Source organism: Prionailurus viverrinus, chromosome A2 (genome assembly GCF_022837055.1).
Source record: "Prionailurus viverrinus isolate Anna chromosome A2, UM_Priviv_1.0, whole genome shotgun sequence".
NCBI classification, from domain to species: Eukaryota; Metazoa; Chordata; class Mammalia; order Carnivora; family Felidae; genus Prionailurus; species Prionailurus viverrinus.
The window spans coordinates 4,742,221-4,753,829 of NC_062562.1; the positions used below are offsets into that span (position 1 = coordinate 4,742,221).

Consider the following 11,609-nt stretch of genomic DNA (forward strand, 5'->3'; position numbering starts at 1 on the left):
CACGCGGTTCTGGAGATTGGAAGTCCAAGGCCAGGGTGCCGGCCTGGTGGGTTTCTGGTAAGGGCTCTCCTCCGGCTGGCAGATGGCTGCCTTCTCGAGGTGTGCTCCCATGGCAGGGAGAGCAAGCTCTCTGGTGTCTCTGCTTACAAGGGCGCTGACCCCGTCCTCAGGACCCCACCCTCACGGCCTCATCTAAACTGAAGCCCCTGCCGGAGGCCCCACCTGCAAACACCATCACTCTGTGGGGTTAGGGCTTCAACATACGAATCTGGAGTGGAGGGGGGACAGCCACTTTCAGTCCATAATCCAGGCTGACGTGTCATGATGGTCCGGTGTCCGCGAGGACAGAGTGCACTGTTACCCCCAGGAAAAGGGGTTTTGTTCATCCCTGAGTCCCGTGCTGAGCACTGTCCTGAGCCCTGTGTGTGACTGGATTAATCTCCCAAAACCGCGGTGAGGGAGGTGTTACCATCTCTGTGCTACAGCTGGGGAGACAGGCCCACAGGGGGTAAGTCAGCCACCCCGGGCCACACAGCTTTGAGGTGCCGCAGACAAGATTCAAAGGAAGTCGTATACGTGCTTCATCTCAAACGTTCAAGGCAGTTCTGTGATGTGGGACCGCTATGGATCTCATTTCACAGAAGGGGAGACTGAGGCACGGAGAGGGCCAGTGACTTGCCCGGGAGCTGGGTAGGCCCAGCATTGTGGTGCTGGCCGTGAATCCCCTAACCGCTAGGCTGTCCTGCCCGTTCCCTGTCCTCTGCAGACACCGACGAGTGCTTGGCCCAGCCTGGCCCGTGTGGCCCCCGGGGGCACTGCCTCAACACCCCGGGCAGCTTCAGCTGTGAGTGCCACCGAGGCTTCACCCTGGACAGCTCAGGCCATGGCTGCGAAGGTAGAGCTGGGCTTTGGGAGGGCTCTGGGCCTGGGCTGTGGTCCCCAGGGCCACCGGGCGAGCCCTGCCACCCGGTCTCTGTCTCGCAGACGTGGATGAATGTGACGGGCCCCATCGCTGTCGGCACGGCTGTCAGAACGAGCTGGGGGGCTACCGCTGTGGCTGCCCCCAGGGCTTCACCCCGCACTCCCAGTGGAGCCAGTGTGTGGGTGAGTGTCAAGGGCCCCCCATCAGGATCTGTTGGGAGCAGGCAACTAGGAACCGCCCCTACCCGAGATGTTGGGATAAAGCACAATGACCTAAAGTGCTTCTGGGCCGGCCCGGGAGGTAGTGAGGTCCCCACTGCTGGGGAGACTGGGGAGTCGGGGGGCTGCAGATAAAGCACGGCCAGGTTCAAGCCCATTTCCTTGGGAGTGGTGGCCTGGAGGGCCCAGCTGAGAAGGATTCTGAGTCAGCACCTGTGAACACTAGGAAAGAGTTCTGCGATTGATTGGTGATGCCTGCCGTGGGTGTGGCAGTAGCAGATGGGAGCCGTGCTGTATCTTTGCCTTAGCTGCTCCCGAGGCCCTCAGTTTGGGGGACTAGCCTGTGCCCCAGCCTCCTCCATCGCATACTTCCCTTTGTGCTCCAAGCCCTCCTAATGACAGCCTCGTCCTTACCGCCTCCGTTTGTGCCTTCCGGACAGTCTGGCTTTCGCCCTCTACCCTTGGGCCCACTCTCTCCAGGCACCTCCACCTCCGCTGCTCTGGGCACTGCTGCCTGCCCCTCCCAGACGCTCTCCTCCCTCAGCCTCTCTGATTCACGGTGCCTTCTCTCTGGTTCCTCCTCCTCCCCTGATGGTGGGTCCTCAGCTAAGTTTCCATCTTTCCCCTGCTGTGTGGCATTCGGCCCCTGGGGACCACACACACACACACACACACACACACACACACACCCCTTCGCCTCTGCTGCCGGTTCTCCTTCTCAGCCTGCTTCCCCCTCTGCTTTCTCATTTGCTCACTCCTTCTGCAGTGGGCTGTCCGGGGTCTGTCTTGCGTCAGGCCCTGTGGATACAGAAGTGGGCCAAGTAGCAGCCTCTTGTCTAGTTAGTGGTGGGGAGAGGGATGAGTTAGGCTCATGGTTCTCAACTGGGAATCATTTCGCCCCCTCGGAGACGTTTTGAAGCGTCTGGGATACATTTTGCTCGTCACGCCTGGGAGGTGGGAGCTCCCGGCATCTAGTGGGTGGGGGCCAGGGATGCTGCTTAATGTCGTGTGGTACACAGGACAGCCCCCACCACAGAGAATGGCTCGGTCCCAGATGTCAGTAGTGCCAGGGAAGAAACCTCGTTCGAGATCATGCCACCATTTAGGATTTCTGGGAAGTTCCAAGAAATGCTTGGAAGGAGAATTACAGGGCTGGGGCAGACCTCGTCCCGGGGCTGATGGGGAGCCTGATGGAGGTTGACTTTGACCCTGGGCTCTGGAGGAGGAGCAGGACTTAGTGGGTGGAGATCAGGAGGGCTGTGGGCGGGGGGCCTGGGGGTGCAGAGGCCACCCCCTGCCCCCCGCGTTTCCTCTCCCCTCTCCCCACTCACAGACAAAAACGAGTGTGTGCTGTCGCCTGCGGCCTGCGGCAGTGCCCCCTGCCACAACACGCTGGGTGGCTTCCGCTGCGTCTGCCCCTCTGGCTTTGACTTTGACCAGGCCACGGGAGACTGCCGGGACGTAGACGAGTGTGCCGCGCAGGGCAGCCCCTGTAGCTACGGCTGCGCCAACACTGCCGGTGGCTTCCTGTGCGGCTGTCCCCAAGGCTACTTCCGGGCTGGGCAAGGGTGAGGGGCTTGCGTAGGGCGGGCACAGATTCCCAAACCCTGCGAGAGCACGCGCACACGCACGCACGCACACACATACACACAGGTGGGCCCGTGTTCACATGCATTTTACACACGTGTGCACGGAGCCCTGAGCACACGTATGGGTGTGCACACAAGCGCACACCCGATTCTGGCATAATTACCTTCGTGGCAGGTGAACCCACCCGGTAGATGCACACTTCTCTGTAATACACTTGAGCACACGGCTCACACGGATGCCAGCACGCCTGCGGACCCCTCTGCATTCGCATATCCCAGTGTGCACATGTGTGCACATACACATCAGCATCCTGGGGTGTGAGCAGGTTTGCACCTAGGCCCCGGTCAGCCAAGGGATGCGTGCACACAAGCGCACATCCCTTGTGTGGGCACGCGCAAAGGCACAGCCACACATTTACACACCAGCACCTGCGCCCGTGGGCAGTGAGGCTCAGGGTGGGGGCTGGAGGGGCTGGCTGGGGAGATCCTGCCAGCCTGCCCCTGAAGGCCTACCGCCACCTTGTCCTGGCCCAGGCACTGCGTCTCTGGCCTGGGCTTCAGTGCCGGGCCCCGGGACACGCCAGGAGAAGAAGAACTGATTTCATCTGAAGCCTGCTATGAGTGCAAGATCAACGGCCTCCCGCCTCGTGACCGGCCACGGCGCAGCGCCTACGGCGGCCACCAGGTCAGGAGAATGAAGGGATAGGAAAGTTGGGTCGGAGGGGCGCTCGCTATTAGATTAACTAAATATGAGCGCATTGCTTTGCCTTCTTTTCCCCTCTTGTTTCTTCCCCCCCCCCCCTTTCCTGGAAAAACAGTGGCTCTATATGTCATCCCACTGTTACAAATATTTTCTGTAAGCTTCGCAGGGGTAGGGCCCTGTGTCTGTAAGAGTGAGGGGAGTGGTTGTCAGGGCTCCTGGGATGGGCGCCAGCGGATCTGGGCACAGGAGGGCCGGGCGGCCCCATGGCTTTGCCTGCAATACTCATAGACTGCCAGCAGGTGTCAGCAAGGGCACGTGTCTGCGCAACACGCTGGGGAAGGGCGGAAGTGTCCAGAACCCAGGGGCAGGGAAACAGGAATAGCTTTCACTTTAACACAACAAGGGACCCACCCCTCAATATGTAAATTAGGCGAAACCAACACCAAGGAGAAGAAAACACAGATAACCTCCTGTGGGACTGGCTACGTCACCAAGCCCGGGCTAGCCTGCCATTGAGGCCCCTGGCTTATTCAGGGCCCTGTCCGGCTGCCAGGACCAGGAGCGCGCTCACAGCAGTTCACATAAAGAGGGGTTTGTCATCAGCACACAGGGTGCTCTCAAAGAGCCCAGATGCAGGAAGTGCAGCAACCCCCACCCCCACCCTGGCACCGGAAAGCAGCTCCTCTCTGGTGCAGCCAGGTCTTGTGTTTCTCACTGTGGCGGCTTCAGCGTCGTGGGGACAAGTGGCCGCCTATCTGTCCGTCTTTGCTTTCCCCTGGGGAAGCCGCCTCCGCCGTCACGCCTCTGTCTGTGGCCCAAGCTGACGGTGGGCCTTGTGATGGAGGGCTAGATGGAGGTCAAAGGCGGAGAGTGCCCCAGGTTGTCCTCCGGTTTAGAGACTGGCTGAAATCTCTCAGCCGTGACCCCGTGGTCCCCTACCCACTGCGTTCCGACGCTCCCCACCTCTCACCGTCCTCTGCCTGGTCTTTCTCCACAGGTGAGCCTGGCCAGCCTTGACTCAGAGGCCCCACTGACCTTGGGCCTGAACCTCTCGCGCCTGAGCCAGGCCGAGCACATCCTGGAGCTGCAGCCAGCGCTGGAGAGCCTGGCGGGACGGGTCCGTTATGTCATCGCCCGTGGCAATGAGCAAGGTTTCTTCCGCATGCATCACCTCCGTGGCCTCAGCTCCCTGCAGCTGGGGCGTCGGAGGCCCGGGCCTGGAACCTACCGGCTGGAGGTGGTGAGCGTGGCAGGGCCCTGGGGCACCTGGCCGGAGGGGCAGCCGGGACCAGGGGGCCGGGCCTTGCGGCTGAAGGTGCAGCTACAGCTGCTGTAGTTGGAAGGACACCCCCTCCCCCCACCTCCTGGCAGACCCCAGGCCCCTCCCGCAGCCCCCGTTCCGGACTCACTGCATGGGCCCTGCCCAGTCCTTGCCTCGTTCGGCGGGATTTGGAGGAAACTGAGGTCACCGAGCTCACCGCACACCGCAGGGAGCCCCCGGGGTCCCTGGTGAAGCCCTGGACTCAGCGCGCCCTGGCGCCCCCCGTTCGTCCTCCTCTCCAGAGCTTGGGACGGACCGACCCCACCAGCAACGGGGTCACTGACCGGGAGGAGCCCCAGAACTCAGGAAGAGTAAAATGCTGTGCTGCGGCCTCAGGCGAACCCAACCTCTGCCCAGGGGGACCCCAACACTCAGTCTCCCCTAGAGACGGCTGGAAGCTGGCGCACGCACCCTCCTTCTGCAACAACCAGGGTCACGGAAGGGCCTGTGATTCGCCGAGTCCGGTCAGCCTCAGGCTTCCACTTCTGCACTGCACCGCGGCTCACCCCCCGGGGGTCGATGGGCCATGGAAACGGACAGCTGGGGGTGCACCTGGGGCTCGACCCTCCGAGCCGAAGAGCCTGTGGGGCCCCAGCCAGAGTTGGTGACACCGCCACGCTCGGGCCCCCAGTGGGGTGGGCTGGGGTTCCAGGATGCTTTTATATCAAAAGCAGAGACCACAGTAAAGTTATTTTGGGTTAAGCCGGCCTCTTTGGCGTGTTCTCGAAGTAACGAGACTCTGCCCTCCGCGGGGCCGGGCTGGGCTCACAGGTCAGGGAGCGGGAGGCCCCAGAGCTTTGGAAGGATGGGCTTCAACCCGGGGCTCTGGGGGGAAAGCGTGCAGCCGAGACGCAGGTGAAGGCCGCCTTCCAGCTGGGGGTGGGGGACACGGCACCCAGGCTGCCAGCGGGTTCTGCGAACCTCAGACCTGCGAGTGGCACAAAGCCAGGCTGCCGGTGGCAACCACCGAGGGCCCGGGTGGCTTCACCGGGGCCGATTCCAGCAGCTCACGCTCCCTGACCACGTACCGCGTACCCGGCACCGTTCTAAGGACCGTTACTGACCCGCTTGGTTGTCCTTGCAACTCCGTGGAATAGAAGCTGTTGTGTTCGGCCCGTTTTACAGATTGGAAAACAGGCTTACGGATGGCAGGCCGCTTGGCCAAGGTCACTCCAGGTTGCAGGTAGCAGGTCACCCTGCCCCGCTCGCATCCTGCCTGGTCCCAGGCTGAGCCGCACCTATACCTAATCTGACGGCCTCGCTGGATGCCAGGGGGCCGTCGATAACGCGGTCGGTGTGTGTGTGTGTGTGTGTGATGTGTGTGTGCAGACGGTAGTGTGTCGGTTGTTTATTGTCGTCTCTGCACCCGGCGCGGGGCTGGAACTCCCAACCCCGGAGGTCAGGAGTCCCACGCTCTGGCTGCGCCAGCCAGGCACCCGGTGGTAGTGCATTCGGTCCCCACTAGCTTGTACGAGGCAGGCAGCGATATCACCCATTGTACAGCAGGAGGAACCAAGGCTTAGAGGGTTTGTAGAACTGGCCTGAGTCGCCTGCATAGCCTAGTGGGGCCTCGGTGTGACCCCTGGCCCCAAACCGCCTCTTGTCCTCTAGAGATGAAGCGCTGGGTTTTCATCTGGAATGTTCTCTCTCGTGGTGGAAACTGAGGCTGCCCGAGGATGGGACAGCTGGATGGCTCGAGTCTAGTGCCTGGCTCCGGGGCTCTATTCTTGGCTGGGTTCCGGGCCACTTGACTTATCGAGAGTGTTTCTGGACCCCTGTCAGAGCTTGCACAGGGCTCCTCCGTGCATTAGCCAGGCTCGCTACAGCCCAAGGGTGTGCGCGGAACAAACGCGGCGACCCCCATTTTACAGGCGAGGAAAGAGATGCCAAGAGAGTGCGCGGTTTGCTCAAGGTCACCAGCTGGACTCACACCCTCGCCTGCAGCCAGCATGCCCCCCACCCCCGGAGCCGTCAGCTTGAGGGCTCAGCACAGATCCTGGGGTGGCATTCACGTGCGATTCAACACAGGCTGGGATAGCAACTCACACCCCATAAGGAAATGTGACAGAGACAGGAATGACATCCCACCCCAGGGATGTTTTAAATAACGTTTATTTAAAAATCATAGAAAAGCATAGTCTGGGAGGAGCGTCCCGGGACGGTCGGGAGCTTTGCAAGGACCCAAAGGGACACAGGCAGGCGTGGCCCAGGGTGGGTGGCAAGAGGCTGCGGTGGGTGACAAATCCAGAGGATCCACTACGAGACCCGCTGCTTACGGCTGACTCTGGTTCCTGGAGCAGGCAAGGGGCCTGAAGCAAGGTCAGCTCTTTCCTTCCAGCTGCCTGAGGAGCAGGATGTGGCAGGAGCGATGGGACAGAGCCAAGAGCAGGCCCAGGCCCGGGCACTGAGGTCTGGCCTGAATGACAGGCTGGGGCACCTGGAGCCTCAGGGGACAGTTGTGGTGGGGAGAGGTCTGGCCCACCTTCGTGCTGGCTAATCCTGGAGGTGTTCGGGCTCACGGATCTGCAGGGTGGGGGTGGGGGGGCGGGATTGGAGAGGTCAGCAGGTGATGGGGACTGGAGTAGGAGCTGGGGACCCTGCCCACCTGACACTTCGTCTCAGCACTTGCCGAACCCCCCACAGCCGGGTTAGGGTAATGAACAGCCACCCGAGTGTCAACCGGCAGGACTGACCACAGAGTCAGCCCCCTCGGTCCCGGAGTTGAGTCCCCTCCCCCAGCCTGTGCTGCTCTAGAGAGCCCTCATCCCTCAGCAGTGGTGGGGGGGGGGGGGCGCGGAGGGATGGTCACATGATCAGAGTCCTCACCTGGATGAGCTGTCGTCCGGAGGGCAGTTTTCGTCTTGTTGCTTCTGGGGGGCCCGCTAACCCCGGACGGGTTTCTCAGGCGGCTTCTGTGATGCTTTGCCTTCCGCGCATCCAGGAATTCTGTCCAGTACTTCACCCTCTTGTCCCGGGGGTTGCCGCACACCATCCTGTGTTTCCGCAAGAAGAATCTGGCGGGGGAGAGGGTGCCAGGTTGGGGTGTGAGCCGGGGGCAAAGTCGCGTCTGGGCCCCGCCCCCCGCCCCGCCTCCCAGGCCCCACAGCCCCACTCACATCACAGCCGGCAGGTTGCAGCTGCCGCTCACCTCCTGGCGCTGGTACCCCAGGGCGCGCTTCAGAAAGTCCAGGCTCTCGAGCCGGTGGTAGGCTAGGCAACAGTCCTCCGAGACACCTGCGGCCGCGACCCGCGGGCTCACATCTCTGTGCGCATGCGCGTGGCCAGCGACGCACACGCGCCCGCGCACACACACACCTGCCGCAACCCTCCCGAGGCCCGCGGAGGCCAAGAGACAGCCCAGATGATAAGGAAGGCACCCGGCTCACCTTTGGTCCCCTGATAAGGGGACCGCTGGCACGAGTTGGAGGGGGTCCACGGTCCCGGGCTGGGAGGGGCCCAGGACCACAAAACGAATGAGGGATCAGAGTGAATGAGGACTTCCACGAGGGCTCTGGGGCAGAGGAGGGCAGACGCCCCGAGGAGGGGCCAGGGGACATGGCTCCCAGCCCAGGCCCTTCGAAAATGAATGGGCTGGCCGGCTGCTCCTGATGTCCCCGCTCCTGCTCCGGGCTGGCCGTTCCCCACCTAGGGCTATCTCCAGAGCCTCCTTTCTGTCCCCGTCAGAGTGACCGCTTGGTCACCAGACCAGAAACCAGGAGGTCTCTGTTTGTCTACTCGTTGCCTGACAAAAGCATTTTGGGTTCCTACTAAGGTGCCAGACGTGTAGACAAACACAGAGGGGAATTGGACCCAGGGCTGTCACAGGGATCCCCCAGCCTGGTGGGGACACCCAGAGGTCGATCTGTGCCGGGAGGGGGAAGGGCAGGGACCTGGGGGTGGTGTCTTGGAGGAGGGTGCCAGCAGGGCCTGGGAGGGTGGGCGGGTGGAGGTGATGTGAGAGACAGTGCAGCGGCCTTCAAGGCCCTCTGGGACCCATCTGTCTGCTGACCCCCCCACCTCCAGGAGCCACACCCAAGGTCTGGCAAAGTGCACTGGGAAGGATGGGGGAGGAGGGCGGCTTGAGCCTGCCCTGCATCTCCAAACCTTGGCCCCAGAGGGCGAGGGGCAGTGGTGTCAGATGGACCCTGGGTTTCCGTACCAGGCAGGCAGGGGACCACTCTGCCCCTAGGATCAAAGGGCCCCGGGCTGGGCCTGGCCTCTGGAATGGGTCTCTGATAGCAGGACAATGGGAATGAAGCCCAGCCCCATCTTGGGCAAAGGCTAAGGTCTGCTGGAAGCAGAGGACTAGGGCCTCTCAGACCAAGTGAGGGCAGGCGGGGCAGGCAGGGTGGGGGGTAGGGATGGTGCTATGGGGTTTGGACCAAGCCGGGGACCCTGCTCAGCCAGCTGCTGGGCTCAGCCGCTTCCCCCGGGGCCCATGGGGATGCAGGAAACAGTGGCGGGACTCCTGGGGGACACTGTATGCCCAGAACTGGCCTTTGGTCACCAAATCCTCAGGTGCCCGATGCAGGGAGAAGTGGGAAGGGACTCCCCGTGAATAACAGTATGGTTGTCATTGTTATTGCCGGGCACCGGGCCAAGAGTTTTGCAAGTTACCAGCCCATTGGAGTCTCATGTCCTATCTGTGCAGCAGGAATCCAGAGGCCCCACTTTGCAGATGAGGAAACCGAGGCTCATAAAGACTGAGTAGCAACACAGGTAGCCCAAGGCGGGTGGAGCTGGGACGGGGGACCCACTCCCGTTGGTCTCCAGGGCTCTACAGGGTCATGTCACTGCAGCGTGTCCCCGGCAGTAACTGGCCATGCCACCACTGGGAGCCATACTCTGCTCCCCACCGTGTCTGGGCTGACTGGAGTCCTGGCAGGGAGGCCTTGGGTCACGGACGGTGGAGGAGGCATCACAGGGGCTCTGGAAGGAGGGACTGGGGGGCCTGCACCCGCAGGGAGCCGCAAACACATGCCAGGAGTTTCTGCATGACTGGGGCGGGAGTTGTGCATCAGAATTCAGTGGTGGAGACATAATGGGTGGGGGTTGGGGAGCTTCTGGAGGAGGGGAGGAGCAAATGGGGGAGGGAGGGCAGGGAGGATGGATGGGGAGAGAAGGGCTCCAGGAGGCTGGGTAGGTACGGCCCACGACGTTACCTTGAGCGTGGACAGGACACCAGATGCCCACAAAGCTGGCTGCCACCACCAGGCACAGCGGGAGCCACAAGTTCATTGTGCACCGGTTGGTCCTGCTCCCCAGGTGTCTGCAAGAATAACGGGAGAGGTGGGGGTGATGAGGACCCCAAACGGACGGCAGCAGACCCTGGGAACACTCCCATCTCAAGCCAGGCCCCAGGGCCCTCTGCAAGGGAGGCAGGCGGCCCAGGGACACGTCAGGCTGGGGGGCCTGGAGGCTGGTCGGGCTGGTCCCAGCCAAGACTGGGGGAAGGACTCACCAAAGTCCGAGGGATCCCAGGGGCTGGTGCCTGCTGGGGTGAATCCAAGCTTTTCTGCCTGCCAGGCCAGCAGGCTGGGCATTTTATAGATGGGGCCCCACCCTGAGGCCACCTGCCCTCCGCCACCCTCCCTCCTTCCACCTCCTCCCCTGCTGGGCCTCCAGGCTTCTCCCCGGTTTATCTTTCTAGCTGCTTTCTCCAAAGTCAAGATACACCTGCAGGGCATTGTAGGCACCTGGGGACAAGAGGACCTACATCAGAGGGCTGGCAGGAAACACTGACTTTCTCAACTACTTGGATGTGAGACAGACAAGGGTTGGCTCCCTTGGCGGTGGGAGGCAGAACCACACAGATGGACAGACCCAGCCTGCCCAGGCCACTTGAAGGCTGGCTGCCCTAGGACCACCCCCCCTCTTTCACTTCCTCCCCCATCCAGTCCTCCCCTGCTTTCTCCCCGAAGGGCCCCTTGTCCTCCCAGCATTCCCTCTCCCGCCACACACCGGGGCAGACACAGCCTTCCTGCACAGGGGCCTCAGGCTGCCTGCTCCCCGCTCCCAAGCCACGTGTCCGGTGGGGCCCTGACTTCACCCCACTTTTCCCTCCTTCCCCACAATGGGGGGCCTTACAGTTTCATAGAAATGCCCTGGTTTTGCCAACAGGCAAATCCATTGAAACAGAAAGTAAAATCAGTAGCTGCCATGGGCTGGGAAGGGAGAATGGGGGGCGGGGAATGCGCAACTTGGCGAATATTGTGAACGCAGGGAAACTTGCACTTTTTGTTGTTGTTTTTAAGATTTTATTTTTAAGCAATCTCTGCGCCCAGCGTAGGGCTTGAATCGGCAACCCCGTGATCGAGTCGCGCGCTCCACTGACTGAGCCAGCCAAGCGTCCCCGGAACCTTACACTTCCGATGGGGTGCAGTGTAAGGTATGTGAATTTTCTCGACTGTTACCTTGAGAAAAATGTTATTAACATCCACCACAACAAAGGAATGCTCTGGTTTTGGAAGAAATGCCTGGAGCCCTAGGTAGCCGCGCGCCGGCGGGAAGCAAAGCAAAACCCACCTAGACGGCATATTTTTCTTTCCCTGGGTCAGCGTGGCTCGCCTGGTCAGGGGCTCCACGGGTGGGAGTGGGCGGTTGCAGGGGCAACGGGGCTTTGCAGAGACCTCACAGCTGATTGGCTTGAACTGTTAACTTTTTATTGCTCGCATCCTTAGCTGTAGAACGCTCCAGGTATTTACCACACCCGTACCCTTCTCATCTCCCCGCCCCACTAGGAGCCCCTGGCGGGGGCCCTTCGGAGCCCCCAGGGGAGGAATCCTGTGGATTTGGAGGCGTGGCTTACACGAGGGGCGGGGCTTACAAGTCCCGCCCCTCCCCGCTCTGGGAGCGG

The 11,609-nt window shown here is 61.8% G+C and overlaps 2 protein-coding genes across 2 annotated transcripts in view; one reads left to right on the plus strand and one right to left on the minus strand.

The window, feature by feature from the left end:
* FBN3 (fibrillin 3) overlaps positions 1-5,442 on the plus strand; it is a 58,250-nt gene extending 52,808 nt beyond the window's left edge. The window contains exons 61-66 of the mRNA XM_047851035.1: positions 767-895; positions 985-1,104; positions 2,474-2,708; positions 3,264-3,414; positions 4,430-4,672; positions 4,996-5,442. Coding sequence (XP_047706991.1) covers positions 767-895; positions 985-1,104; positions 2,474-2,708; positions 3,264-3,414; positions 4,430-4,672; positions 4,996-5,361 — 1,244 coding nt within the window. The 3' untranslated portion in view covers positions 5,362-5,442. The remainder of the gene's footprint in view (positions 1-766; positions 896-984; positions 1,105-2,473; positions 2,709-3,263; positions 3,415-4,429; positions 4,673-4,995) is intronic.
* A 1,457-nt stretch (positions 5,443-6,899) lies between these two features.
* Positions 6,900-10,296, minus strand: CCL25 (C-C motif chemokine ligand 25). The gene is made up of 4 exons (XM_047849431.1): positions 9,916-10,296; positions 7,870-7,987; positions 7,580-7,767; positions 6,900-7,276 (listed from the first exon to the last, which is right to left on the minus strand). Exons 1-4 carry the CDS (start codon positions 9,989-9,991, stop codon positions 7,269-7,271), a joined length of 390 nt encoding a protein of 129 aa, XP_047705387.1. The 5' UTR covers positions 9,992-10,296; the 3' UTR covers positions 6,900-7,268.
* Between the last annotated feature and the right edge of the window lie 1,313 nt (positions 10,297-11,609).